Here is a 27,647-nt window from a genome sequence, read left to right as displayed (position 1 = left end):
GATGGGTTGGGGTTTTTTTGTTTTGTTTTTTTTTTTATATTTTGATTCATTTTTATTAGGAAATTAAGAAAGCCCATCTGGATATTTACTGATTTTTGAATAAGTCACTGAAGGAGGTCACCAAGAAGTACAACTAAACAGCTTGTATCTATCGTGCACTTAGTTAACTGGAAGTCAGCTAAGAATAGCTTTTCTGTCAGAAAAGATACTTAGGAAAACAGTTTTGCAAACAGAAAATAAAGTGTCTTTCTAATACTTCAGTACTTCCTTCCTTGTACCAAAACAACACACTCGTGCATTTCTTCGGCTGTATTTTCAGTGCCCACAGCTAAGCCCCATTCAAGTTGTTGCTTTGGAAAAAGCAGGAGTTTTGACGGAAGAGGCGTTCACTCAGCAGGAAGCAGCGAGAAGGAATTGCTCATCCAGCAGGGCAGGGAACAGACTCCTCCACTGGCGGAGCTCCACTGACCCCTAATGGACAATCCCCAGCAGTGCGCTGCCCTGGCAGGCATTCCCAACCCGGCCAGAAAACCCCACATTGATCAGCACTCCTCCTTTCAGCCCATTACCAACTCTGACACCTCAGCTTTTCATTATTTACTGTGAACATAGTTATTCCACCTTCGTATCTGACCGTCTGAGGGGTTCTAAGAAGCCAGAAAGGAGGGTGAACAGTGTTTAACACAGCCATTCTGACACCTAGCTAGGACAGAGCGAATTCAGATCTTCAAAAACTAAAGCAAACCGGTTTTATATCTTTCAACAAGAAATATAAAATGTTAAGGACTAGCATCTCTAATTGACCCATTTAAACTACTTTAAAAAGGAAGACGTGAAATCAGCACAGTCAAGAATCTGTATAAACGATGGTAGTAATTTTAAAGGCACAGCCCAAGTATTTGTGCCTTTTCTCCCCCAAGAATGCCTATACCTGCCATCAGGAGATAAGTGAGATGTTTCCATTAGAGGAAAAGGACTCTGCTTGAGCAAAACCCCTGCTGCTTCCACTGAGTGAGAGACCACCAGCACCATGGCTCTGGAAGGGAGAATGAATCCATGCTGGTCGGGGCAGTTTCTTTTTGTTTTTCACAGACTGCAGAGATGAACTCATGGGAATAAACTCCCAGTACAGAAAAGTGACCAAGCTGGAAACAGGCTGCGTTTCCCATTCCCTGTCTAGAAAAGGGTTTTGTTATTTTTTTTACTAGTTTGGGTGCTCTGCTCCACTTTTCCTATGCACCTTTCCTACTCCAGAAATGTAGCTGCTATAAATCTTCCAAACTAGAGAGATTTTGATGTGAGGAAGTAATGGCATGGAACGAAAAGGATCCCAGAGCTAATGCCCACACTGACAGCCAGGAGAACAGCCCCATTTAGACAAACAGCACTAGTCTGTAAGAAAACTGCTGGCTTACAAAGTTAATTGGATTAACTAAAAATCCTTGCCCAAGTCAAAAAGATCCACCGGATTTCAAACCCTGCTTAAATCTAGCACTCAAAATAATGATCATTTTATGGTATCACTTTCACAAACAATGATAAAAGGCAAACCAGTTCAGGCAAACTCTTTGCTGCCGTAAACTCCTGCCCCTTCAGTGTGGTGACGTAAACAACAGATTAAATTAAACTACATTAATTTCTGTTTAACAGAGCCCCTTGGGAGACAGTCTTGAAGGGTAAAGGACTCCAAGAAGGTTGGACATGCTTCCAGAAGGAAATCCTGAAGCTGCAGTAGCAGGCCATCCCCTTATGCCGAAAGATGAGCTGGCAGGAAGAAGATTGGCCTGGCTGAACAGTTTTGGCTGAAACTCAGAAAAGAAAGGTTTATGATCTTTGGAAGAATGGGCAGGCAACTAAGGAGGACTACATGGATGTGTTGAGGTTATACAGAGATAAAATTAGAAGCAACAGGGCCCAGCTAGAACTTAATCTGGCTATTGCCATACAAGACAATAAAAAATGTTTCCGTAAGTACATCAGCACCAAAGGAGGGCTAAGGAGAATTACCGTGCTTTATAAGAGGCAGGGGTAAACATAGTGACAAAGAGGAAAAGGCTGAGGGACTTAATGCCCTCATTGCCTTGGCCTTTAATAGTAAAGCCAGCTGCCCTTTGGGTACCCAGCCCCTAAGATGGAAGACAGGGATGGGGAGCAGAATGAAGCCCGCACAATCCAAAGGGAAATAGTGTCCTGCTACACCAGTAAAGACACATGCAAGTCTACGGGGCTGGATGGGATCCAAGGGTCCTGAGGTAGCTGCTGATAGTGTTCAGTAGGCCACTTTCTGTCACTTTGAATCCTGTGCTTGATTTAACAACAAAATAGACATTGAGGTGCTGGAGTGTCCAGGAAAGGGCAATGTAGCTGGTGATGGGTCTGGAGCACAAGGCTTATGAGGAGTGGCTGAGGGACCACTCACCTTCTCATCTTTCTTCGAAGAATCTTGACATTAGTTGTGTATCTCAAAATCTATTGAAAGGAAGATCTGTCACTATTTCTCTAGCACACAGCACAACAGTGCATAATTCAAGATGTCCTGGTAATCTAGTGGTTTCAGTTTTTTCTGTGCCGTGACTAATAGAAACAAGGCGAATTTCCAGTGTTCCTATTTTCTATTCACTTGTGAAGAAAGGATCTGTTAACCCACTGGTTGAATACCCATTACAGTCAGGTTAAAAAGTTTAGGGACACAATCAAATATTGTTTTAGTCTCCTGACAGATATGAATTTTAGCTTTGGTAAAAGACACAGTGCTAACTGGATGCAGTACAATATCAGGAATTTACTGTATTAAATCCTCACTACATTGAAATCAGTGGCAAACCACCCTTCAATGACCACAATATATCTAATAATTTCAGTATTTCATTATTTCTCTGATTCAAGAAAGTAAAAAAAAACCACCAATATTTCAGAGCAGATGATACTAACCAATTTCTGACACTCCTGAGATTTCTGCTTGCCATGCTTGCTCATCAAAGTGCTCTCACGTTTATTTTGTCTGCAATGAAGAACCTGCCAGGGACTAAAGGACCTCAGCAGCACCTGGTGAGTTTAGTGGTAAAAAGCATTTTGGGCTCAGTGTTAGAAGGAAACAATCCCCACACACTCCCTGAAGAGTGGGAATGCCCCCTCCTCTAACCAGGGCTTCTAAAGAACAGGGATCTGCTAACACAGATGTCTCTGAGCCCATCTTCCCTTTTTTCTCCCATCCTATGATCCTCAATGATTGTGCAGACCATTCAAGTAGTCCATCATTAGATGCTAACATAGGTTGGGGTGACTGCTGAACTTCCATATCCTGCATGACTAACTTTTTCCCCCCTCCCCTCTTCCCACATCACACCACTAATGCCTGCTCTGGGTGGAGCAAGGGCATAAATAAACTGGTTTTGATTCATGTAACAGTTGTAGAGATAAAATCAGGAGACAAAACCCTCTTCATAGTATAATGGATGTAAAGCAAACAGGTTTCCTGAAAATTTTATGATTTATAATGAATAATAAAACATTCAAGCACTCAAATAAATATGTCCTTCTTAAATGCAATAGTTTTTAATTTTTGGTACAAGAGACTGAGATCCCAATCTGCCTATATACAAACAGCACAGAATTACAAAAAGAAAGTTTATCTAAGTCAAATTTCTTAATTTTTATTAAATTCATAAACTGCAGGAAAAATCACAAGTTTCTAAGTACAAATAAAAACAAATCAGCTAAAATAAAATGGTTGTCAAGTTAAAACCCACTTTCCATAATTTTCCCTTCCTTGCTATTGCCCACAGTAACTGAACTCCTAGAAGTGCTTTAGAAATTCACTTTATCTTACCAATAGGATAGTAAACTGTAAGTTTACTATTTAAAAAAGCAAACTGCTTAGGCACAAGGTGGCAGAAGACATAAGCACAAATATCAACCATGCTTTCCTTAATTTTTCAGTAGAAAGCCAGGTGTGCTACAGGCCTGCATGGCATTGAATTCAGAATGTCAGAGCTTATTAAGTGAAATAAGGGCTTTTTTTTTTTTCCCCTGTGTGTGTTAACAGTTTGTTGTGTCTTTTTTTTCTCCCATAAAACAGAGAGAATCTGTTTAAGTCAGTGGTATACTTTACTGTTCAGTGCCAGTGCTCTGGCTAGAAGAGTGGCAAAAGTGACAAAATAGGTTCCAGCACCAGAGAATGCAAAGTAGAGAAGCTGTAGTGTGAAAAAGACTGGTTCATACTTGTGTTGTCAGTGTAATTAATAGTCTGGCGACCACCTGCTAAGACAGCATGACAAGCAGTCACATGCTATTTGAAGATATCAGCTGGGCCAGGTCATCAGCTGCTCTCCCAACAGAGCAGTGACCAAGGTGAACAACTAACGTCTGCTGCTCTTCCAACTACACCTAAAGGAACTATCAAACAGAAAGTTAAATCATAACAAAATTAACACAAGTGTTGTTCCATATTCCAGATTCTACCTTTTACCCATCACTTGATACTTGCCATTCTAATAACAGGTGCAGTTCCACTGTCATTCATAAATACAAAATTTTATTTGCACTTCATTAGTTTAGAAAGACCACAATGTTTTTCAATACCACAACATTCAGGACACACCAAGTTATTCAAATATGCATCTACTGATTTACCACAGCTAAACTAAACAGTGCATTTAATAAAAGATATACCAAAGATATAACTCACAAGTTCATTATCAGACAAAATCCTAACACAGTATTTGCTTGATGGGAATAATTTCCACCATTAGGAAAGAAAATAATTTTACCTTAGGTTCCCTTCCCCCATCTCTACAGATGTCCAGACAAAAATACACATAATATATTCCTTAACACAGGAAAATGTATCATCTTATTTTTTTTTTTAATCAAGAATTTGTCTAGGACAGCAGCATTGCTTTTTTATACCTTCTTTTAGAACTTGATATATCTCCATTCCTTTATTGAAACTTAATGATTCTTGTAACCAAATTTATGTTTATGCAAAAAATTATATATGCTTTTTCAAAGTGCAATCTTAGATCTGCACCAGGTGTGATGTCTTAGTACACAAAGAAAGGGTGCAGCATTAAACAAAATAAATAAAAGACTGCCAAAAATTAAACTTAGCTTTTCAATAAATCCAGTCAGCAGAGGATGCTACAGCCAAAAATGTTTTCACTACATTAAAAGGAAACATAGTGCTGATTATGGAAGCTTTGTACATAAAGTCCTCTGTTTTTAAAAAATTTGTCTTTAAAATAGTTAGCAAAGCACCATATACTTATCTTCATACCAGAAGAGCTTCTGCCTGCCTGTTTATAATAACAAAGAACTATTACAACATTTATGTCAAGAATAGGTATAGATTTAACTTCTCCTCCTCCTCAACTGGATGTGTGGCAAACGCCCACCAACTGTACAGTATTTATAACACTGGGGCAATGAATGAAACATCATTGTGAGGGAGAGGGGTAATAATTAAATGTTATAGTTGAATCCTACATAGGATCGCATATTTGCATATTTACAAGTTAGTGTGTAGCTCTGACTCAAATAACAAAGTGCAACGAGAAACTGCCAAATGATTGTAGTGCAGAGTAGTACAGATACTTTCTTTACCCTCCTGCTCATATTTTTCATTCTGGAGGAAGGAACAAGTCAACAGCAACGGACATGTGGCCTTGGAGGAGGCAGTTCTGGTGGGATTTCTGGCTCTGGTTGCAGGGACAGGATACTGTTGGACAACTCATTTCTTATAACATCCAGTGGCATCTTAAAGAAAAGAAAAATCACTTTTAACAGTCATCTGCATAGGAAGAACTCATTTCAAGAGTTCACTGACAGCTAAAGCCTCAATTTTGGGGTCTTTTGGGTCTTATTAATGAAATGCAGTAGTCAGCAGCCTGTGAACTGCATCATGCCCACTATGCATTATTCAAAAATTTCACCTGGCAATCTGTACTTGCTCTCTGTCCTCCCAAGCATGTGCAGTCATTACTTAAACATTGACCATTTGTGTGACCAGAGGAATACTACCACCTGAGTATTTTACCTTTTTCAGAATGTCATCAACAAGTTTTAGAAATATTTCATCCACATTAAAATTATCCTTGGCACTTGCTTCACAGAACCGCATCCCAGTTATTTGCTGTGCAAACTGATGGGAGAGAAAATAAAATAACTCCATGAAGATATGTGCAAACAGCCACAGACAGCAAGTATATTTGCCTCATAAAACCTTCAAAAAACCCCAAACACACAACTTTCCCCAAATCTGTGGCAGAGGTCTAATTCAATAAATAATCCAGAATCTGCATGGTACAGCAAATATTGCAACATATACCTAATTTTTGCTTAAAATACATTTATTGGAAAAGTGCTCTACATTTTTCCAGACTTAATTCATGTATTCAGTTGACACGTATTGCTGCAGACTGCCAAAAAGGAAGAACTTCTCAGAACAGCTAATCTCAACTTTATTATTCAAAATGTAGAAAAGGGAAGTACAGATGCAAGAATCAGCTCCAAAATTACTTGAAAAGTTTGTAATAAGCCTTCACTTCCAAATATTTGTGTATGCCCATACTGACATCATTCTGATCAAGACGGTGCTGAGTATCACACTACAACAAACATACTCTCTTGGCAGTTTCCTTAACACTTTTGGGGTTGCAAGAGAAAAAAGGAACATGAAAACAGAGGTGAGCCAAGTAAGAAACCAGGGCTGTTGCCTGTCCAAAAACAGTACTGAGAAGCAAACATCTGAAAGAAGGCCCACAAAGATTTCATGAGTAGAGATCTCCATTTGTTCTTCAAGACTTCACTATGTCCCCCAAAAAGGAGTATCCCTACACTACTGGTACAGTGTAAGCCAACCTGTAGCTTACTCTTTCTTTAGACCTAAAACGCACTACTCCAACAGGAACACTTATAACTGCATAATATATACAAATAAACACCACATGGATTTTGAGAGACCACCACCACTCTCAATATGCTCCCTTACGTCCAACAGTCCAAACAAGAGTAGCCATGGACCACCAGCAGCAATGTCACAACAGCTTTGCTTCTAAACCTGTCCTTACCTTCTCTCCCTGCTGCCGAGTAATCTCTCGATCAACTTCACAGTCCAGTTTATTTCCAACTAACAGAAGCTCTGCATCTTCTGAAGCATACTGTAATTAGAACATTTCTAATTAACTAAGATTTTGTAATGCAAACACAACACAAAAAAGGGCAATTCCACTACTAAATAAGGAACCATACTGACACAGTTTATAGGTAAGTGTTCTTCCCAAACATTATTTCAAAAAATCCCAATTTTTAAATTCCATTTTTAAAACATGACTTAAGAACTAGCTGCTCTAGTTTATCTAAGAATGAACACAATGACCTTATTTCACAGACAGGAAACAAACACCAACCCCACCCCCCCCGCCACCCACAAAGGTAAGTGAACAACATTAGAGATTTTCACTGACACTTCTAACTGGGACAATTCTAGTTCAAGAAAGCAGGAATGGACAACCATTTTGCAACAAAAACACATCAATATTAAATTCTGGCTAAAAGTAATCAGTGAAAATTAGCTGACAGTAGTTTATTAATCCTAAACTGATGCTATAAATTTCTTTGAGGGGAAAAAAAAATCCTTGTTAAAAAAAAAAGCACATGAAAAGAAAATACTTAAGGCATACCTTATCAATCATTTTCATCCATTTTGGTAAATCATCAAATGTTTCCTTCTTGGTGATATCATACACCAAAATAATTCCCTTGGCACTTCTGTAATAAGCTGAGGTAATGCTGTTGAATCTCTCCTGACCTGCTGTGTCCCTAAGAAGCAGCAGCAAACAGTGGCACAAATATTTCACCAATTTGCAAAGTACAGAATAACTTTGTTTACATTTTAATAATAACACTCCCACATTCATTAGAGACACTACATTTCCTTCCATATGTGTGAATTTAAGGAAAAAAAAAAGGAGGAACAGTACATTCAATCATAAAAAGTTTTCATATTAAAACTATTTATCCCATACTAACTTCACCAAGAAAGGCCACCAAACATTTCTACATGAAATGTAGTCTGAGTGAAGCTATCCAATGAAAATGTACCAGGAGATAAAGCCTGTTTTGTGTTATTGGGGTTTGTTGTTTGTTTTGTGGACTTTCGGTTGGGTTCTTTAACAGCCCTGAAAAATTGAAAAAATAAATGGATACATGCTTATTAAACACACCCAACTATAAAATAAGCAATGTACTAATCATTATAATTTGAGCTTTCAGATTCTTTTTTTATCAACCATAGCACTTCAGCCACAGTTCTAGAACTACTACAAAACCTACTGGCACAGAAGTGAATGAAAAGAGTGAGAAGACACTAAGTGATACAACTTTTGCACTAGGTATGTGGCTTTCCAGCTTGCATCTAACTTATCTGAGGTGTGCAAGTAACATTTCTGTGCTCACTGTCAGCACTGTAGGCATTTCAGACAGATTGCATTCACACTGGAGACAGATTTCCAGCAATGACACTAAGTCACCCATACTAACTATGGTTTCTGTTCCAAAGTAGATGAGACAGAAGAGTTATTTTTTACTGAACCATGAAAACTTTTGAACTGCTTTTAATCACATCATCAAGCCTGCCTAGGGAAGATTTTTTGGCAGTTATACTAAAAAAATAGCTGGTGCATATCCTAAGTCTTAAAATGTGACTGGCATCTCAACTGGAAACTAAGTTATATGGTGTTCCAAAGTGATCAAGCATTTGCTGCTTGAGTTCAGCCCCCAAAGTCAATTGATAATTTTGGAATTTCACTGTTAGAACAAATCAAAAGATGGATCAAAATTAAGAGTGGAGGGAGGAAAATTGTGTTCATGTACGTTGGGACTCAAAACTTCAAAATTAATCCTCTTCAACAGTCACATTTTAGACAAAAGGAGGAGGAGAATGAACTTGGGAATGAGATTAACAATGGAGACCTGAAACACTTGTTACTAAAAAAAAAAAGGTCATGTCCACAAAATGCCACATTGATTGTCCTAAAGTTTTAATCCTTTTAAGGTTCTATCCACAACAAGCAGTAGAATAGACTACCACAAGCCTATCTTACTCTGCACAAAATCTTTAGGAATTTCAAGCAAGTTTCAAAGTGAAGTATTTAACTTGCCCCTGAAATTGCCACAAGTGTACTTGATAGCAACAAATATTTGCTAGTGATTTTAAAAAGTAAAGCAGTGTCCACTAGAAAAAGATTTGGAACTTCTGCTTCATAGCTTGCGGGAAAATAATGACTTATACTTCACTGCAAGCCAAGGATGCAGCAACAAGGGCCAGAAAAGAGCAAATTCCTACTACATCCATTTTTGTTTTATTTTTATTCAAACCCCACTCTCAGAATTTAAGAATTATTTTCATATAAACCTCTGGCACCCTACAGAAAATGAAAACAGGTAGCCTGTTTCAATAAAGTCAAGCACCAGTAGTACTGCAGACCAGTTTTAGATAGTTAATTGGTTGTTTTCTTAATACTAATGAGGCATTTTTTGTAAGGCAATACAAGTTCTGGCAGCTGATATTATACATATATATATAATATTATTCAGAGCAAGTAACTCTACATTCTTTTTCATTACTTCTTATGGTCAGATTCATTCTTTGGAAGGTCCTTTGGATGTTCAGTCTGTTAAAAATTTAATAATTTTAGTATGAACCGTTGATTTTCCACATATGGATAACATTGCTCTAGTGCTTATGAACAGAACTCTCAGAATTATGACCTTGCAGACCAGCCCCTGTCATGTGTTGCTAATCCAGCCTACTGATGAGGTCTACTAGGGATGGGAGTTCCATCATTCTGAGCACAAATAACTACATGGCAGGTGGAAGGGCACATCTCATGTGGGAGAATATACCAATTCTATCTTGTTCAGAGTAATAGGAAAAGTTGCTTTTTGGTTTTGTTTGTTTGTCAGTTTGTTTTGCTGGCCAGTCTTTTCCCTCTTTTCTGTGCCCTTAGTGTTACACAGAAATAAAGAGGGTATTTCAGAGTCACCTGTCTGCGCCTTCAGATGAGTGCTAAGGACCTTTAGTAACTCCATCACAGGGTACCAGATCACTGAGTACATAAATTATAAAAACAGAGGAGAAACAAATGTTCACTAATGTTCAACCACCCTCCCTGAAGGCAGTCATCAGTGGGTAAGTAGGCCATGAAGAGAACTATGCAACAGCACACAACTCTCCCACTCCAGCTGTCTCCAGCCCCCCATTTCCCCAGCTCTGCTGAGTACTCTGTCTTCAAGTCCACCTGGTACTATCAACTTCTCCTCTCTCCACAACACTCTCAGGCTCTTTAAAAGTTTATAGCATTCCTAGGCAGCTGCACCCTGTGCTCCTGTTTGTGTAGGTCCTTCACCCAAACGTCACACAACCTGTAGTTTGGCTTGCTGACTGTTTGGGAAACACCACATGCTGTGGCCAGTTTAGAACACCCATGGACAGTCTGGCTGCTGACTACTTATAATAAATGGCCAGATGACCACTGACTGACACTCGAGTCATGCCAATTACAGTGGATCATGGCTGACTTTCTTTGCCCTGACTCTCCCACACTTCACCTCTCCTGCAGCAGGTGGAAATGAAAGCAGTCAGCAGGTTTCTGATTGTGAGCATGATATTCTAACACTTATTTCATTTGAGAAGTGGAAGAAAAATAGCTCAATTTGTTGTCTCTAACCTTACCCTTATGTTGTACTAGTCTTCAAACTGTAAGGTGAAAGCTGGAAAACTATTTCTGCAATAAGTAAGTTTAAAATGCAACCCCAGGCTACCTAAGTAAACTGCAGTTTGAGTATCAAGTTGATCTTCAGCATGGAAAATCTTGTCTTCTACCAGGTGCTGTCATATTTTTCATGAAAATGTGCAGCAAATTTATCCAATGTTGAGGAAAAAAATTACAACCCCTAATGCAGAGCTAACATTAAAAGCACATCCTACTTCAAATGCTTTCTTCTAATGTGCAGGGCTGGAGTAATTATTCTTGCTATACTATTTTCTTGCTGCACTCCTGCAGCTGGAGTATTTTAGTAAGGATAGCTATTGAAGCACTAGTGGAAAGCTGGAAGAAGAGATGACCACTGTTTAACTGGGCTAACAGTACATAGCTTCATGACTTTCAGAAGTGATACTAAGTGCTACTAGTTCTTTATTTGCTCTGGTCAGAATCAACACAATAGCAGAAGTCAGTTCAATTTAATTCCAATTAAATTAAACTCGAGAAGTTCAAATAAGAAGTTACTACAACTTAAATAATGACATGGCATAACTGAAAAACCCCATCAGATTACTTTTTTTAATGCTAAAAGCAGTTTTCTAAATGAAAAGCATTGATCTTTCTTTTTTGTAATCAGAAACATACACTGTATGACTCCTCAACCAGCTATAATCTGCAATTAGAGAATCCAACTGCTTGATTGTTTTTACTTCCCAAACAGAAACTAGACATTGCTCCAAAAATACAAACACACATTACAACAAACAAAAGCAAATTAAAAAATCACACAAAGGCCATTTTCAAGTGTTGACTTGTCATGTTCTATGGCAGACTGCATAAAACACAATACAAATACAGTTAATTAAAATATCTTCGGAAAATTTCTCTTTTATATAAATGTTCTCTGTGTCTTTCTAAACCAGCTGAAACAAACACATGGACAGACTCAAAACTGTCTCTGGCTCTCTAGTTAAATTAACTTTTTATGAGTGGTGGTGTAAAGTGGTAATAGGAGTGAAAATATTTTGAAATTACATAAAAACTTAACACTAATTTAACACTTTCACATGCTCTATATAATTCTATGGAACCTACAGGCAATATTTTCAAAAATGCTTTAAAGTATTTTTAGAAGCTAGTTCTACCTGTCAGACAGATTTTTTTCCTCCCACAAACCACAAATATATTTAAGATTTTTTATTATATAAATAATTTATTTCAGAGGTACTGTACCAAAGAAACTACATTCTTATATATTCTAGAACTGGGACTTTCCAAGACAACTGTCTCTCGGAAAACAGAGCAGGCAGAATGTGAATTTTTTATGAGAATGCACCAGTTTAAAACACCTTCAGAAAAAAAAACAAGCTTGTTTTGTTCCCAGGTTGCTGGCTACCTTGAGCATTATACCCCCTAAGGTATTGGAGAGCTCCCTTGGAGACACAGTGACAAACTGGGCACAGTGGCAGGGTGGCAGGGCAGCAGGGCAGGGCAGCACTGCTTCCCACAGCCAGGTCCTTCCCTTCAGAGGGGAAGTTGCTGACTGCTGTGTCAGTGACTGCCCCGATTACTCAGGTGAGAGGGCACAGTTCCTGTCCTGCTTCAAAGTATCAGAGAGGGCTTCCTATTATTTGATCCAGTTTTCCAGCTTTGAAGAAGCACTGATTCACAGATGCTTTGATTTACCTGGACACTCACAATATCCAGCAGTTCTGGTTACTCTACCTCATGACTTGAGCTGCATGCAGGTATTACTTCTTACAGGACACAGGAGCTTTTTTCAGCCCAGGACTGCATGGCAGAAGCTGATTTACCGCATCCTACAACTTTTGGCAACACAAGGGGCACTATTAGGTGTTCCCGGTGGCACAGAAAAGGTGGATACTACTCTGTGTCTTCAGTGAAGCACTATCATTGCATAATCTAAGGAGCAGAAGGTTGTTTCCTGACTGGAAGTCAGGGAAATAGGGAAAGCAGGGACTAGATAGGAAGCTAGAGGCAAGAGCAGACACCTCTGTGATCCTCAGGGCACAGATCCCCATTATTGAAGGAACACAGGAGATAAGTCCTTTTGTATTCTACTCTCCTAACAGCAGCAGGTGTGAAAGCTGCTTTCAAAAGGATGTCTTGCACACCTGATTGCTTGAAATATTCAACACTGTACTATTCTAATGTATCTTTTGATAAACTCAAGTGGTAGAGTTTTGTGGAAAACACTCTGCTGATAGTGGTCAGGGGAGAGACAGGTCAAGTGACCATAAAAATACCAAAGTAAACTTTTTAAAAACCATTCTTGTTTGACTCTAGAAGTAGAATCTTTGGATTGCTAAAAAAATAAGCAAAATTTCATGCTTTGAAATGTAACTTTAGTAATTTTAAGAAAACAGGTAAGTGTAAACTTCAGAAATTATCTGTTCGCTGAACAAAACAGGTCTTTTTGTAGTAAAGTTACCACAATCAATGTATATAACACTACCAAGGAAGTATGAGGCAGCCTAAATTCTGTCACTGCGTAGGTATGAAAGGAGGCTGACTTATGATCAGCCATGCAATTGAAGTCTGCATTTCTAAACTTCCAAGTGTTTGACTTGGTAAATTGCTTTCTTCTTGAATCCAACAACTGGAGGTACAATAAGGAGCTGAGGCAGCTGGGGTTGTTTAGCCTGGAGAAGAGGAGGCCCAAGGGGAGACCTTGTCACTCTCTACAACTCCCTGAAAGGTGGCTGCAGCCAGGTGGGTGTCGGCCTCTTCTCCCAAGTAACAGGGGACAGAACAAGAGAAAACAGCCTCAAGTTCCACTAGGGGAGATTTAGATTGGCTACTAGGAAAAAAAAAATCTCTTTACCAAAAGGATTGCCAAGCACTGGAACAGGCTGCCCAGGGCAACCCGAACAGATATGCAGACATGACCCTTGGGGCCAGGGTTTAGTGGTGGACTTAGCAGCACTGGGTTAATGGTTGGATTCACTGATCTTAAGGGCCTTTTTAAACCTAAATTATTCTGTGGTAGTAAGGGTTTATATATGTAGGCCAAATAACAAGCACAATAGAATTCAGAATTAATTAGCAAAAGTTGTGCTTATCTGCTTTTCTAAAAAAAAATGGAAGCATGCCAAGGCAGTTTTAAAGATTAAGTATAAGAGCAACACTTTAACAGCCACTGTTGGAGAGAAAGTGATACTTGGGAGCAGGATGTCATGTTTATGGATCTGAACATATTTTGAAGTATTATCTCTTAATATTGTGTTTTCCTTGCCATTTTAGTAAGGCTTCCCAAAGGGGTAATTATCACATCTTAGCAGCCTATCAGCTTTGAATTCAATTTTTAACATTTCCTATATCCTACTAGCATATTCTCAATATGTGGAAAATAATGGTTTAAACATCTCTTTTCCAAAAAACTTCACTCCTGTAAAATATTTATTCAACATGAGAATTTTTTGTTATAGGCTTAGCACATTTCACAGTAAGAATGCATATTAGGCATACATTAGCATCTCCACATCAGAATTTTTTGTTACCTCTGTCAGCTCCAGCAGACCCTGGCTAACAATTGCTGGCTCAACTGCCAGTCTTGTGGTCATAGGTTTCCAAACATGGACAGATGAATGAAGACATGCCACTAACATTCAAGTATTAGGTGATGGATGAGACCAAAGATGAAGCAGCAGTTAACTCAGAGGGAAGCAAGACAGACACATGGTGTGACAGACAGAATTGATGGTGACCTGCCAAGAGGAGTTAGTAAACTGAATTCACTGCATCCATGTAGTTAAGAATGAAAAACTACCAGAATATCCCAAAAGTGTAATAAAAAGAATATTTAGAGCTTTTCCCCCCCTCTATGGATTGTTAAGAAGCTTTAACAGCTTAACTACAATGCCAATTATGCATCACACACTGTTAATAAACCAAAGCTAAGCTTCTACATAGTAGTATGTAAGATTAATGTATAGAACATAGCTGGTTTATTCTCTCATAATTATGTTTATGTATTGTACTACTCTGCAAAAGAAAGGAGTGTTTAGCTCAATAATTTCTAAACAATAAAAACTGTATCAATCACCAACATGGAGAACCATTACCAGAAATCAAGTAGCCTACTCCAGAAAGGAAGAGTTTAGCTCTTAGACACTGAGCTTTCTGTAGTAGGACATCAGTACCAGTTAAGGTATAATCTTATTTGCATGGGATTGCTTTATTTTTCCATGCTGTTTAGAGTGGATATGATTTACTTAAGTCTTGAATGCCCTCCACTTTGAAGTTATTTAAAAACAGTGTTAAAGAAACAGCACTGCCTATACCAAATTTTAGAAAAACAGTTTAGAAAATACTTTACAGTTGCTTTATAATTGCTACAATGAAGGTCAGTTTTAATCAGTCCAGAAAAATAAAGAAAACAAAATATACTTTCCCTAGTGTCTATTTAACACAGTCAACTTTTGTTGTTTGTAGAACTCCTATTTCTTGTGTAGGTGATGTCATTCTTCCAGGAAAAGGGACTCAAGGCCTCTGTGATGCATTAATATTTCAGTAATTACATTCATGCCCTACTTCTAACTTTATCTCTCCTTCTCCTCCTTTACCCTCACAAAAATTGAAGAGCTATTTGGTTTTGTTTAAGTCTTGTGGGAATGGAGGAGAGAAGTAATAGGGTAAGAGCTAAACCAGCTTATAACAGTTAATAGTAGTATTAGACAAGCATATTAATTCATGCTAGAACATAAAAATTAAAACATACTGCTGGTTGCATGTTTGTTTTACTTACCAGATTTGTAATCTAATTTTCTTTCCTCTTAGCTCTACTGTTTTGATTTTAAAATCAACACCTATAAATAAAATACAGTAAACAGAAAAGGAGGAATAAGAAGCAAAAGTAATGAGGGTGTAATTATTAATTTTTGATACTTTTTTTTTTTTAGATCAACTTGTAACAGTCTGAACAAGCAGAAGGGTTTGCACCACTATGGTCAACTCAGGAACATCATGGGGACTTGACAACCACTATACAGCCTGTGAGCCATCCAATTTGGCAGCATCACAACATAAACCTTCCACTTTGTGCAAAATTTCCAGCAGCAGGTAAACCCAACACAACAGTAAAACAACAGGCACAGTATGATTCTCTCCTATTCACCTCGACTGTCAAGGACAAGCCTGCTCTACTTCCAACTGGCACAGATGCCCCAGAGGCATGGAGCAGAACCAATCCCTCCGCATCAATTTTGCTGATTGTGAAGCAGGAACTATACAGGTCTGGCTCCCAGGATGGATGCTTAGCATCTGTAAAGTGCTGCAGTAGAGTGCTGGAATTGAGGTTGGTTTATGAAGAAGTCTGTCAAGACTGTCATTGTTAAGTCCTGCGAATATTTATTAGCAAACTTCTTATATTCAAAGAGGTTATTTGATTTTTAAAATTTTGTTTTATACCTGTATGGTACTTTTATTCATTGTCTCAAAACCCCAGTCAAATTTTGAATGCATGCTAAATATCAAAGATAGAAACATGACGACTTTGTTATACAGAAAGATTTAACTTCTATTAAAAAAATAATGCTGGCCAGCAACACATAAGACATATTGTGGTCAATAATAAGGTCGACAATACCTAGACACAACAGATTATCACCTTAACTACAAAAATGTGTCAGGAATAAACGTCTTGGAATATCACAGATTTGCAGATTGTGAACCTGTTGATTTTAGTATACATTTGTATGAAGATTTTTGCTTCAGTTCTTCCTTCTACACATCATCTCTCCTAACAGAGCTAAATTAAAAAGGGAGAAATAGAAAGACATGAGAACATGCTTCAGACCTGTACACTTAAAACTCACACAGAAGTGTAGAAGCATAATGTGTTGGAAACACTTCTGCTATTTCACATGCAATTGTAAACTAAGAACAAGGATGAAACTGAAGAGGAAAAATGGTTTTTATTTTCTCTAACAAAAATGACACATTTTCCCAAAGACTACCCATGGTAAAAGCTGAGTGTCCCTGCTGATATTAAGAATTGAGACTGAATTTAAACTTTGACAGAAGGGACTGAACTTGACCATTGTATCCATATTTTTAGTTTGCAAAGCAGGTGGGCATTGTTCACCCAGAATAAATAAATGGAAGTATCACTGACCTTCATTCTCCTGAACAAATATCCCCGCTAACAGCTTGCATATTGCATATGATAAAAGTAATAGTCATCACACCATGACATTTTTCCTCGTTCTCCATGTCCTTAATAGTGTCTAGCACACTTAATCACCAATTCTTGGAGAGATATTCAGGACATATGATGCCTGTACTTACAAACATGTATCTCTTTCAAACCTCAGGAGGTAATGTGTTAAACTGATTTGTACTAAACAGTCTAAAACTTTATTGGCAATTTTCAAGTATTCATATGCATATTGACAAAGATATTCAAATTATTAAAATTTCAAAGAATTTATTAATCCTAACTTCAAGAAATCTTTTTGCACACTTCTGAAAAGCAACTGTCTTAGTGCAAAAGCAGAAGAGAAATGATCCAGCTATGTTCTAGTATCCAAAGTGTGTGAAATGAGAATTTTTGTAATTGTATTCTAATAATATTTTTTAAAGAAACACATATCCATTTCGACTGTTATAAGACTTTTCTCTATATAAATGCATTTAAACTATAAAATGCAATTGTCTTAATAGTCACAACTTTGTCTACGAGACAGAACTTTACTTAATTAACCATAATTGCTTGCCTCAAAGCTCTCCTGTCCTCAAAGAAGTTAGAATATAACTGCCCAGACATCTCAATCCCAATTCCCAATCCTGTCATTCTGTCATACACAACATACTCTATGATCTGCCATTCATCTGATGTTAAAGAAGTCTAAATTATCTCTGATCCCAAGCTGAGTATTAAAACCACAACAGGGATTTCATGTAGGTTTCAGTAACTACAAAGAGAAAATATTTTTATTTTTATGGAAGTGGTTTATACAAACCACTGCTCTCTTATAAAAACAAAAACAAAAAAACCAAAAAGCTTTTGCTATATTTTTAAAAACTAAAATAATTAACTATGGAGAGAAAATCCAACTGTTGTAATAAACCACATTTTCAACATGGGACTTCCTGGGACTAGAAGGCACAATATATGAATAAAATGAAGCAGAAAAAAGGGTACACATTGAAGAGATGGTTTCAAAATAAATAATATATCAACAGCAGTCTTACTTTAAAGGCAGATCTTTCTACTGATCATCTGAAAGTCATACCATGAAATATTTCCCTACTGTGAAATTTTGGAAGGAATAATACAAGCAAGTAACAGTTTTGGAGAAGCAGACACAATCTTCTACAGAATTGTTTGAATCATTTAACACTTAAGTCAGACAGAGTGCCAGAACTCTGCAAAGGTTGCTCAACTACTTTTTATAATTAGTAATGCTCTGCAAGCATCAACACAATACCAGAAGCTGCATGTCTGCCAATACCAAAGGAAAAAATCTGGCAGCTTTCCTTTTGCACACAAAGAAACAAATTCCTAAGCCTGTCAGGTTTCATTAGCGTGTTTCACCATAGACTGCCAAAGCCAGTGCTTCGAGTTTACATACAAATTAGTAATTCAATTAAAACAACAACACAATAATTTGTTTTCCACTTCAATTTCAAATATTGCATTGAGTTAAGAAAAAGGTTAATGAAAGAAATTATTTAGCTTGACATATGCTAATGGAAATACCTCAATGGAAAGTTTTGCTATCCATACGATTACTATGGCATGGTTTTATATATAGTTCAATAAAACAGAAGAATCAACAATTACTGTTGACAACTACATTAAATCTGAATAACATGTCTTATACAAAGAAAGGATTTTAAAAAGCTCACTTTAGCTGCTACAATACCAGCAAACTATCAGTGGTTTGTATGCTACCTAGCTTGGATTTAAAGGTCTGCTGGCCAATTTATTGTCAGTGAATAACAGAATACACACATGCCAGGAAATCTGACAAGTACATGTGCTTATGACCATACTGAAGCATGCCATTTGACAGGTCACACTGATGTAAGAGGAACCAAAAGGCTTGTTACAATCTCCCATTAAAAAGTCAGTCTTGTCTCTATGTATCAGGCTTGCATGGACAACAGGCAATCAATAATTTTCCAAAATTATTACACTCAGACAACAAGTAAATCCAAATTACCATCTCTCTTTTTTTTTCTTTTTAATTTTATGGATTAAAATGTTACGTGTCTTGGATGTCACATTTTGCCCTTCATTTTTTGCTGAAAAGGCCTTTTTCAGGAGTCCAAACAAACATCCTCCAAAAAGTAATGAAAAAGGCACAAAAACACAGATCTCAGCCTCTTGTTTGGGTCTCTGATTTTGCATTTACTGAAGCATTTGAAAATATACTGATTGAGTTTGCACTACGACTTAAATCTGCAAAGAAGCATCACCTCTCCCCACAGGCTAGATATATGTCAAATAAGGCATTAAGGACAGCAACACTAACCTGGTGTGTTTAATGTAAGGAATTGGAACATTTTATTTAATGTGCACAGTTGTTGTTAGTAGCACAAGAACTTTGGATGAAAAATATACTTCATGCAAAGAACATCTATCATAACATGGGCTCAACTGAACCTATGCCTCCTCCAGGAAAAACTAAGGGCTACCAAGATACAAGGGTTTAAAGTATATTAAACACACAGCCAAACAACCTGTCTGCACTCTGTTTAAAACTAAACAGCCTTAAAAGAAAGAGAACAGAGACTCAAAACAAAAGTGCATTAATGAAGTTCTAGATAAGGGCAAGTCACTGAGGATGACATCTCTTGTCAATGAACCAAACTTGAGACTGTTTCGAAGTTGAGACTGGAATCCTACAAAAATGAAGCCTAGCCCAGAACTGACTACAGTACATTAATTTCTCACCCCAAACAGGAACTAGAGGTTATCTGCTAAAGCACAAACTGGGATACACACAAGTGGGTGCAGCCTTTCTTTTTAAAGCTTAAAGTATTTGTTTAGAAATAAAATAGTAAAGAAACTTTTTACAATGCATTTTATGTTTAAATTTGCAATCTTTAATTTCCTCTCATAAGGGACAGAAAAAGAAAGTGGAAACAGTTTTGCTTTATGCAAACATAGTGACCTTTCTGTGGACAAGATTTCCTAGTAACAAAGTTAATGGAAGAGCTGGGAAAACAGATGCAAATAGAGCACAAAAAACCCCCTCCAACTAAAATCAATTCCAATGGATTCAATTTTCAGAGGCCTGTTAGTGATTTGCATCAAAGTAATTCAATCAGTGAAAGATAATCAGACCGTGCTTAAAGAAACACAATCAGTTTAAAAATTCAGAAGTTATATACTAATTAACTCTTAAAACAGATATATAATTTGAAGGCTATGACAGGTTATTGAATTTGGACATCTGACAGCATTATGCAGAAAAATTTTCTTACTTATCCTGCATTTGATAACTGAGGTCACATGACTTTTGAACTAACAACCATCTTTATTAGTCCTGGTTTGTAACTCAAACAATACTTACACCTATCCCCAAACTGCCAAAGTCAATGAAAAGAGCATGCCTTCTGATTTCTATGTCTTGCTTGAGGGGAGAAAGCAATCAACAACAAAAGGCACACAGGGAGGACAGGAAAAGGTTACAGAAACTGTTACCAGGAAAAAATACCCTAAACCATTTTGTCTTCTTTTAATCTAACTTTGGTTGTTTTTAAAACACACCAAAGTTAAAATGCCTCTTTCAAGCTGCACATTACAAATTTAAAAAAAAATTGAAGAAGAGATTTAGAATCATTTAGTCCTAAATCAGATATAAGTACGTCTGGGGATTATTTTAGAGGCAGGTAAAATACCTTGTCCATAGAGTCCAAGTTTGTAATTCTAGAACGATTAACATGCAGACATTTGAGACTGCTTGCCTAAAATAAAAGTGTACCCATACCTCAACTGGCAACTGGGCTACAGACTAGAATGAAACAGACACCAATTTTCTTTTTTTTCTGTGTGATATACACAAGTGAGTAAATGTTGAAGGTGTAGCCAAATTATTTTATGTTTTTTTTTTGAGCGCCCGATATTCAGCTTCTAAACATTTCAGACACTTGGTGCTTCCCAATTCAGTGAGAAATGAGGAAATTAACATTTCTTTACATTCTTGTGGACAGTAAAATCATAAGACCCTCCAGAAAACCTAGGTTTTTGACGCTATTTAAGACACTAAGTTCAAAGCTTGTACCAAAATGCTGTCAAACAGAATGAGGTGGAAGAGGAAATTGGAAGGAATAAGCCTCTCTGTGGCTTCATGAAAAAGACTTCTTTTCAAATTTCTGATTATAAACCAGAAAAACACATTAAGCTACAGGTCAACAACTACTTCACCTGCAGGGAAAACTGAATGTAGAAAGAAAGGTTATTTCATGAGCAACAACATTGATTTTTAGAAGGCAGTACCTATAAGCATTTTGTTTTGGGTATCAAGTTTCCCTCTCCTTAGGATATCAGCAGAAATAAGTAGTAGAAGTGTTACTAACCAACTTGCAGAAGTCCTTGAGAATCATATGGCCCCTATTTTCTTTTTTTTTTTTTTTTGCTATGACACGCTCAGCTGTTCACAGCAGAGACTGAGTCTGACAGCTGCATTCCACTCTCCTGCAAACCTAACTTCCCATTTGACACCATTCAAGTGGCCTCTTCACTCTGCCTGTTGTTTTATTTGCGTATTCTCATACATGTCCTGACTAGGGACTACAAGGCTCTCTGACAGTCCTCTAGTGTTGATATAACCCAGTGCCTGAATATTTCTATCAGCTGAAGTTAACAAATGAAAAAAAACAAAGTTGAAATTTACTCTTCCTTGTAACTTCTTGTTAATTAAAATCCCAATACGTCCACAAAACCCTATTCCTAAACCCTAATAATTTATATTATCTACCTTTTCGTGTTTGAAATTACAATTTTTCTCACTTAAGAGGATTCAAATGATTATGCATAGCAAACCATTGCTGGCTATACCAAACACTGTAAAATACACTTAGTTGACATATCTGGGGCAAACAATGACTGGCCAGGTGTTTTCACTTGCTGGAGTCTCTATGTTGTCCATTACAAGTGACTACACTGCTGCTAAAGGTAAGAGGCAGCTCCCAGGGCACAGGCCTCTGTCATAATTTGCACCTCCAAAGACAAACAACAAGGTTCATACATGCTCCCTAATTATCTTAAGGTTTTGTGTAAGACAAAACTGTTTTTCTCTGCAAGTTTCCAGCCTCCTGCTCCTCTCTGTTTATAGTTTGGCAAGAAATTGCAGCACACCATTAATAATGTACCAGTATGGCTTATTTACACTATTCTGCACTAGTCAAAAAGCCAACACATAAAACCAGATGTATTAACACCCTGGATATGCAAAAGTAAGAACAGTTAATTCTCTCAGAATTACTTATCCCTCATCAAAACTTCTTTCCCTTTAACAGCAGAAGAAATTTCTCACATTAAAAGCTATTTCTTGATTAAAGCAAGAACATCTTACTGTTACTATGTCAAGATATGGTAAACTAAGAAAGATCTACTTCTACTCTTTCTCCCTTTCCCCACACCAAGTAAGCTTTCAGTGCAATCTTACTGAAGGGGGGGGGGGGGGAAGCTTTAAAGAAAAATTAAAATGAATTATACTTGTCAGAGAGCCTATAGCGTATCAAAGAAATACATAAACACAATAGACACAAGCGTATCAAAGAAAGGAATGCTTAGTTGACTCACAAATTTCTGAAAATTTTATACAGATTGTTCATCATCTCAGATTGCATCAAATTACTGAATTTATTTTTAAGCCATAGTTTTGATTTACTAAAAACAAAAATCAAATTTTTAGTAAGCCATGTACTATATTTACAGTGCCTGTGAGAATACTGATTAGATAACTAAAAAGATTGAAGAGTAGTAACTTAAAGGGCAGTTCTGAAAAATTATACTTTAAAAGTGAGTAGTCTGATACTTTTAAGTGAAAATCATTATGTTATATGACACGCTTATGGGAATGAAACCAAACATTTATGTTGCTAGCCCACATTTTTTAAGGCTAAAGAGAATGAAGACAGGTTTGAATTGTGACAGAAACCCCAAACATATGTATAGGTACGTATAAAAAGGTATATATGTATATACTTGTATACCGTACACAAATGTCTATATATTAAAGACAGAAGTTGCCTTATCTAAGAGCATTCTGATAGAAGATAAAGCTATTCTTTATTTGATGGACTCTAGGAATTTTGCACGGATATGGGTATTTTAAAAATAAATAATAAGAAAAATAACTTGTAGCGAAAACATATGGACCTCCATAAATCTCAGGAGTTTCTGACTTCCACACCATTTCACATGAAGGTGAAACAAGGTCAAAGAGCATTTCTTTGAAGTCAAAGGAATCTTGCATTTACATGCCACTGATCTGGATCCCTCAGGCTACAATTAGCCCAGAACAGATCATAGGTCACTAAATTCTCGGCTTGATCCACAACAAACCTTCCCCATTACAAACTCCACTATCATTTTGCTTGTAAACGAGGATGGAAGGAAGCTTTACTGTATACTACGAATGACACTTTGTTTTCCTATGAACAGCTGCTAAAACAGCCAGCAATGCATAATGCACATAAACTGCACAGCCATTATCAAGGCCAAGGCCTCTTTCCTGGGATGGTTTTGGACCTGGTAGAAAAGAGCTGAAAGATAAGATGAGGTCTCAAGAGACTTTACATACTGAGCCAGCATGTAAAAGAAAAGCTGAGGAGCTCAACTTGATTTGAGGAACCAGGACAATCAGCATCCTAAGAGGTGAGTCAGTGCAGGGCGTCATGTTTGGGAGAGCAGGAACCTCAGGTTCAGAGAATAAAACCCAGAGAGAAGTGTAATGTCTGCAGAAAAATTAGATCAACAGGAAGTACTGCTGAGTACAGGAATTCTGTAGATCTGTCATGGAAGAAAAACAGCAGGGAGACGGAGTGAACTAAAAATTGGTGGATTAGGTAGGACATATAACCTCGAGACTGAGCAGTAGCTGGACGGACACTGGGAAGAGAACAGAGGTCACTGAATATTTAGTAAAGGGACTCTGGTGAAAAAGATGTTGAGATAATACCATTTAAAAAAAATAAATTTAACACCACAACTATGGAGATCTGAATTAGGATGTATTTCTTTCAGGATAAGAACTAGTTGAGGTGTGATAAGGGGGTGGATGAATCAGAGGGAAACACTGTTTCTTCATCCCCATGCTTGAATCTTTTTATAAATGTGGCAATGAGTATTTATCCACTATCCTCGGAAAGATCACTCTTCTTCACACCATATTTGGTGCACATTTTTTTTAATTGTCAAGTCTGGAAAACCTACAAGTGATAGCTTTGGAATCTGCTTCTGAGTGAATAATGCAGGCAACAAATAATAAATGGAGACCACATTTTACTTTAAAAGAAAAAGTATACATTTACGCTTGTTGACAAAGCTAATATGATCCCAGTATTAGCCCTGAGCAAGCTATTACTCCATTATGGAAAGACAGTGGATTTAACACTGGCATGGAGAAATTTTACATTTTTCAAAAATCAGTAAATATTTGAGCATATTGGGTAGTCTCAGTGCTATGTAAATAGCAGATTTAAAGAGACACAATATTACATGCAACTAATTTTATGCCCAAAATAAATACATCAAAAGAATTTTAGATCAACAGCACACTGTGTGCTGCTATGAATAATGTGCTGAATTCTGCCAAGCTATTTTTGAACACTTTCAAAGAAGTTCTGTATCTGAGCTGAGACTGAAGACATGTTGATGTGTTTTCATTACAGAACTTTTTTTTACCTATCTGGCAATGTCTTCTTAAATTAGCATTTAAATACTGTATCTTTCTTAATTGAATCCACACCTTCCCTTTTCTGCAGAAATGCTCCACTTTTCAATAACATGGCACTATTATCAGCACTTGGGGAACAGAGAATGTCTTTGGACATTTGCAATTCTGCCACTGCTGAAGGAAGTCCTCTGAGTAGCCTCTGCTTTCATACAAAAGCTTAAGGTAGTAAATATTCTTTTTGTCTTATACAGCCACAGGTTTTAGTATAAAAACATGAAAGTAAGGTTGAGACTATTAATGTCAAGGTAAGGAAGTAAATACATATTCTAGCATTCCATTTTAAATACAGCTTTGCTAATATAAGGTACATACAGCAACATGTAGTTTTTTGGTTGGTTACATGGCCTTTTCAAATTTAATCTCAAGGTATATTTAGTTTATGTAACTGGATCAGTTACAGCATTTTCACTGATGTTTCAAAACATTCTCCACTTGCAAATTCTTGAAAACCACTGCAGCTAAGTGATGGCAAAGCAAGAACTTTGTGATTTCAACTGTGTATGAGAGGCTGAACTCAGGTTGTTTTGGAGTGTCGGTTATTTTCAATCTATATGAAATATAAATAGCAGAGGTTACTTTTTCTTTATAGCGCAAAAAAAATCTAGAGAACAAGCTGACTGTGAAAAGCTCTTTCATACAGCAGTCAAAAGATCTGGGGGAATCTCAACAGCTCTCAAGTTTAGTCTGAGGACCTTGAAAGAATGGCATTACTATCAAGTCTTTCTACATGTATTTTGGCACAAGTTGATTTCCCTATGCTGCTTTATGTTGGCACATTTTGTACAACAAACATTACGTAACCTTCTGTCTAGCAGCATATCACTACTTATTTCCTGTTTCTTCCCTAAAATAACGAAGCTTCTCTGCTTAAATCACTGTCTCAGTTATTTAGGAAATCAGTTTTGTTCAAAAGGCACCAGCCTGGAAGTCTGGACCAGTGTCTAGACCAACTCCCCTCACTTCCCAAGATTCACAGCAGGAAACTAACCCCAGTTACAGAGAGCAGCCCAGGCTTGACAGCACCCCTAATGTGGGTCAGCCTGAGGAAGATGCAGGAGAATTAAAATCAATGTCCAGACTTGGAGAATTTATGAAGAATACATTCCTCTATTAACTATACTTCAGTTGTACCATAAATTCAATTAATCTGTTTATCTAGGCAAGCCATCTACATTTCTTCATTACAACACATCCCTTGAGGATTAATGCCTCTGAAACTGTCTAACTTCTACAAGGTTAAGTTGCCAACTTCAAAAAATTTATCAACATAACAGTGCTAATCTGTACTACCAGATCTGGATTCTTAACCTAGGAAAGAATTAAGTAACTGGCAAAACACACATTAAAACAAAAGTATGAGTAACTGTGCATCATTTTGTTATAGGAAGATAATTCTGGATAGTAATAACTCAGCTTCTAAAAGGCAATACAACTACTTTTCATCAGATGCTATAAATTCCCTCGCATTCCAAGCTACAATTAAGCTAAGCATACATATTTTCCAGTGACACAGGCTTTAACAATCACCTTGCTGCAATACTCAAGAGTTCAACTCAAGGATAGGACTCTAATAACAACACAGACTAACTAGCTTGTTTTCCTCCCTTTACACACTTGTGTATTAAAAGACAGCAGGCGTTAAATTACCTCTGAGACTCGCACAGATGACTAAACCATGAATAAGGCAGCACACTACAGAACTAGGAGCTTGCTCGCTAGTTAGTTGTATAAAGAGCCAAACACACAGCGTTATCAAGAAACAAAACATTAACCTCGGATCTAACATCACCGGGGTGTTCTTCACGAAGCCATAGCAGCCATCTGGAGTTAATCTGACTGCGGTCTGGAAGAGCAGTTGAATAATACATTGGAAGAATACACAAAATGCACACTGCAACTTTTCAACTACTGAAATATTTCTGTCTCCTTACACGCAACACCTAAGACTTATGCACAAAAAACCTGCTTTACCAACCATGCCTAATTTTTTCTTTTAACTGTTTGCTAAACGTTAGCAAGGCTGAAACAGGACAGCCAGCAGCTTCACAGTACTCGCAAAGGTAACTAGGACATCCACGATCTTTCCAAGAAGCGCTGCTGAAGTCCGGCACCAATCAATCCCCCTGAGCTTCCCACGGCCGAGAAACCCACCCGGGGAGACCCAACCCCGCAGTCCTGGGCGGGAAGGGGACGGGGACCACGGCGCGCCCCGGAGCGGGAAAGGTCTGGGAGGGAATGCCTGGCAGGCGGGGAGCGGGCCCGCACTCGGGGAGAGGCGGGACAGGGGCCGGGGAAGGGCGGCCGCCGCACCGAGACCCGCGTTCCCACGGCCGGGCCCTGCGAGAAGCGCCCCCTCCCCCGGGACGGGACGGGACGCGCTCCCTTACCCACGGTGGACTTGCAGGCCTCGCAGAAGGTGTCGTCGGTGAATCGCTCCATGAGGCTGGTCTTGCCCACCCCCCGCGACCCGATAATGATCACCTGCAGCTTGAAGTCGGGCGGGCGCGGCGGCTGCTTCCTGCGGCGGGACTGTCCCCCCGAGAGCGCCGGCGACCCCGCCGCCGAGCCCGCCCCGAGGTCCAGCCCGCCGCCCCCCGCCCTGCGCTGCGGCAGCCCCGAGCCCGGCTCCATCAGCGATGCATGCGGCGGCGCCGCGCTCCCTCCCCGCCCTCCCCGCCACCGGCGCCGACCACTGCGAGGCACGGGGAGGAGGGGGCAGCGAGGACGAGACGCGGCCGCCGCCCGGCCCTGCCCGAGGGGAACGGGAACAGCCACAGGAACGGGAACTGCGCCGCCGCCGCCGGGAGCGGCGCGCCCAGGCCCGCGCCCGCCCGCGCAGCGCCCTCTGCTGCGCCGGAGCCGCGGCCGGGCCGCGCCGCAGTGCTGGGGGCGGGAGCGCCCGCCTGGCCCGCCCGGCCTGCCTGCCCCGCCCCGGCCCGGCCCGACA

The 27,647-nt window shown here is 38.6% G+C and overlaps 1 protein-coding gene across 1 annotated transcript; it reads right to left on the bottom strand.

Moving 5' to 3' along the window:
* Nucleotides 1–3,531: 3,531 nt before the first annotated feature.
* On the bottom strand, nt 3,532–27,444 carry RAB12 (RAB12, member RAS oncogene family). The gene is made up of 6 exons (XM_005517252.3): nt 27,088–27,444; nt 15,532–15,592; nt 7,680–7,818; nt 7,068–7,157; nt 6,035–6,139; nt 3,532–5,754 (listed from the first exon to the last, which is right to left on the bottom strand). Exons 1-6 carry the CDS (start codon nt 27,329–27,331, stop codon nt 5,641–5,643), a joined length of 753 nt encoding a protein of 250 aa, XP_005517309.2. The 5' UTR covers nt 27,332–27,444; the 3' UTR covers nt 3,532–5,640.
* Nucleotides 27,445–27,647: the final 203 nt, after the last annotated feature.

This window comes from Pseudopodoces humilis, chromosome 1 (genome assembly GCF_049639895.1).
Source record: "Pseudopodoces humilis isolate 2021_Gansu_Grassland_sample_001 chromosome 1, ASM4963989v1, whole genome shotgun sequence".
Taxonomy (NCBI): domain Eukaryota; kingdom Metazoa; phylum Chordata; class Aves; order Passeriformes; family Paridae; genus Pseudopodoces; species Pseudopodoces humilis.
The sequence above is the reverse complement of the archived record's forward strand: the minus strand, read 5'-3'. Positions and strand labels throughout refer to the sequence as shown.

What these genes read in the sequence shown, in the direction of transcription:
- RAB12 (XM_005517252.3), bottom strand. Translation starts at nt 27,331, where the DNA reads ATGGAGCCGGGCTCGGGGCTGCCGCAGCGCAGGGCGGGGGGCGGCGGG. An exon ending in GGATGAAAATGATTGATAAG is followed by an intron (nt 7,158 to 7,679) that starts GTATGCCTTAAG and finishes TTCTAATTACAG; the next exon opens with TATGCTTCAGAAGATGCAGA. An exon ending in TTGATGACATTCTGAAAAAG is followed by an intron (nt 5,755 to 6,034) that starts GTAAAATACTCA and finishes CTTTTCTTTAAG; the next exon opens with ATGCCACTGGATGTTATAAG.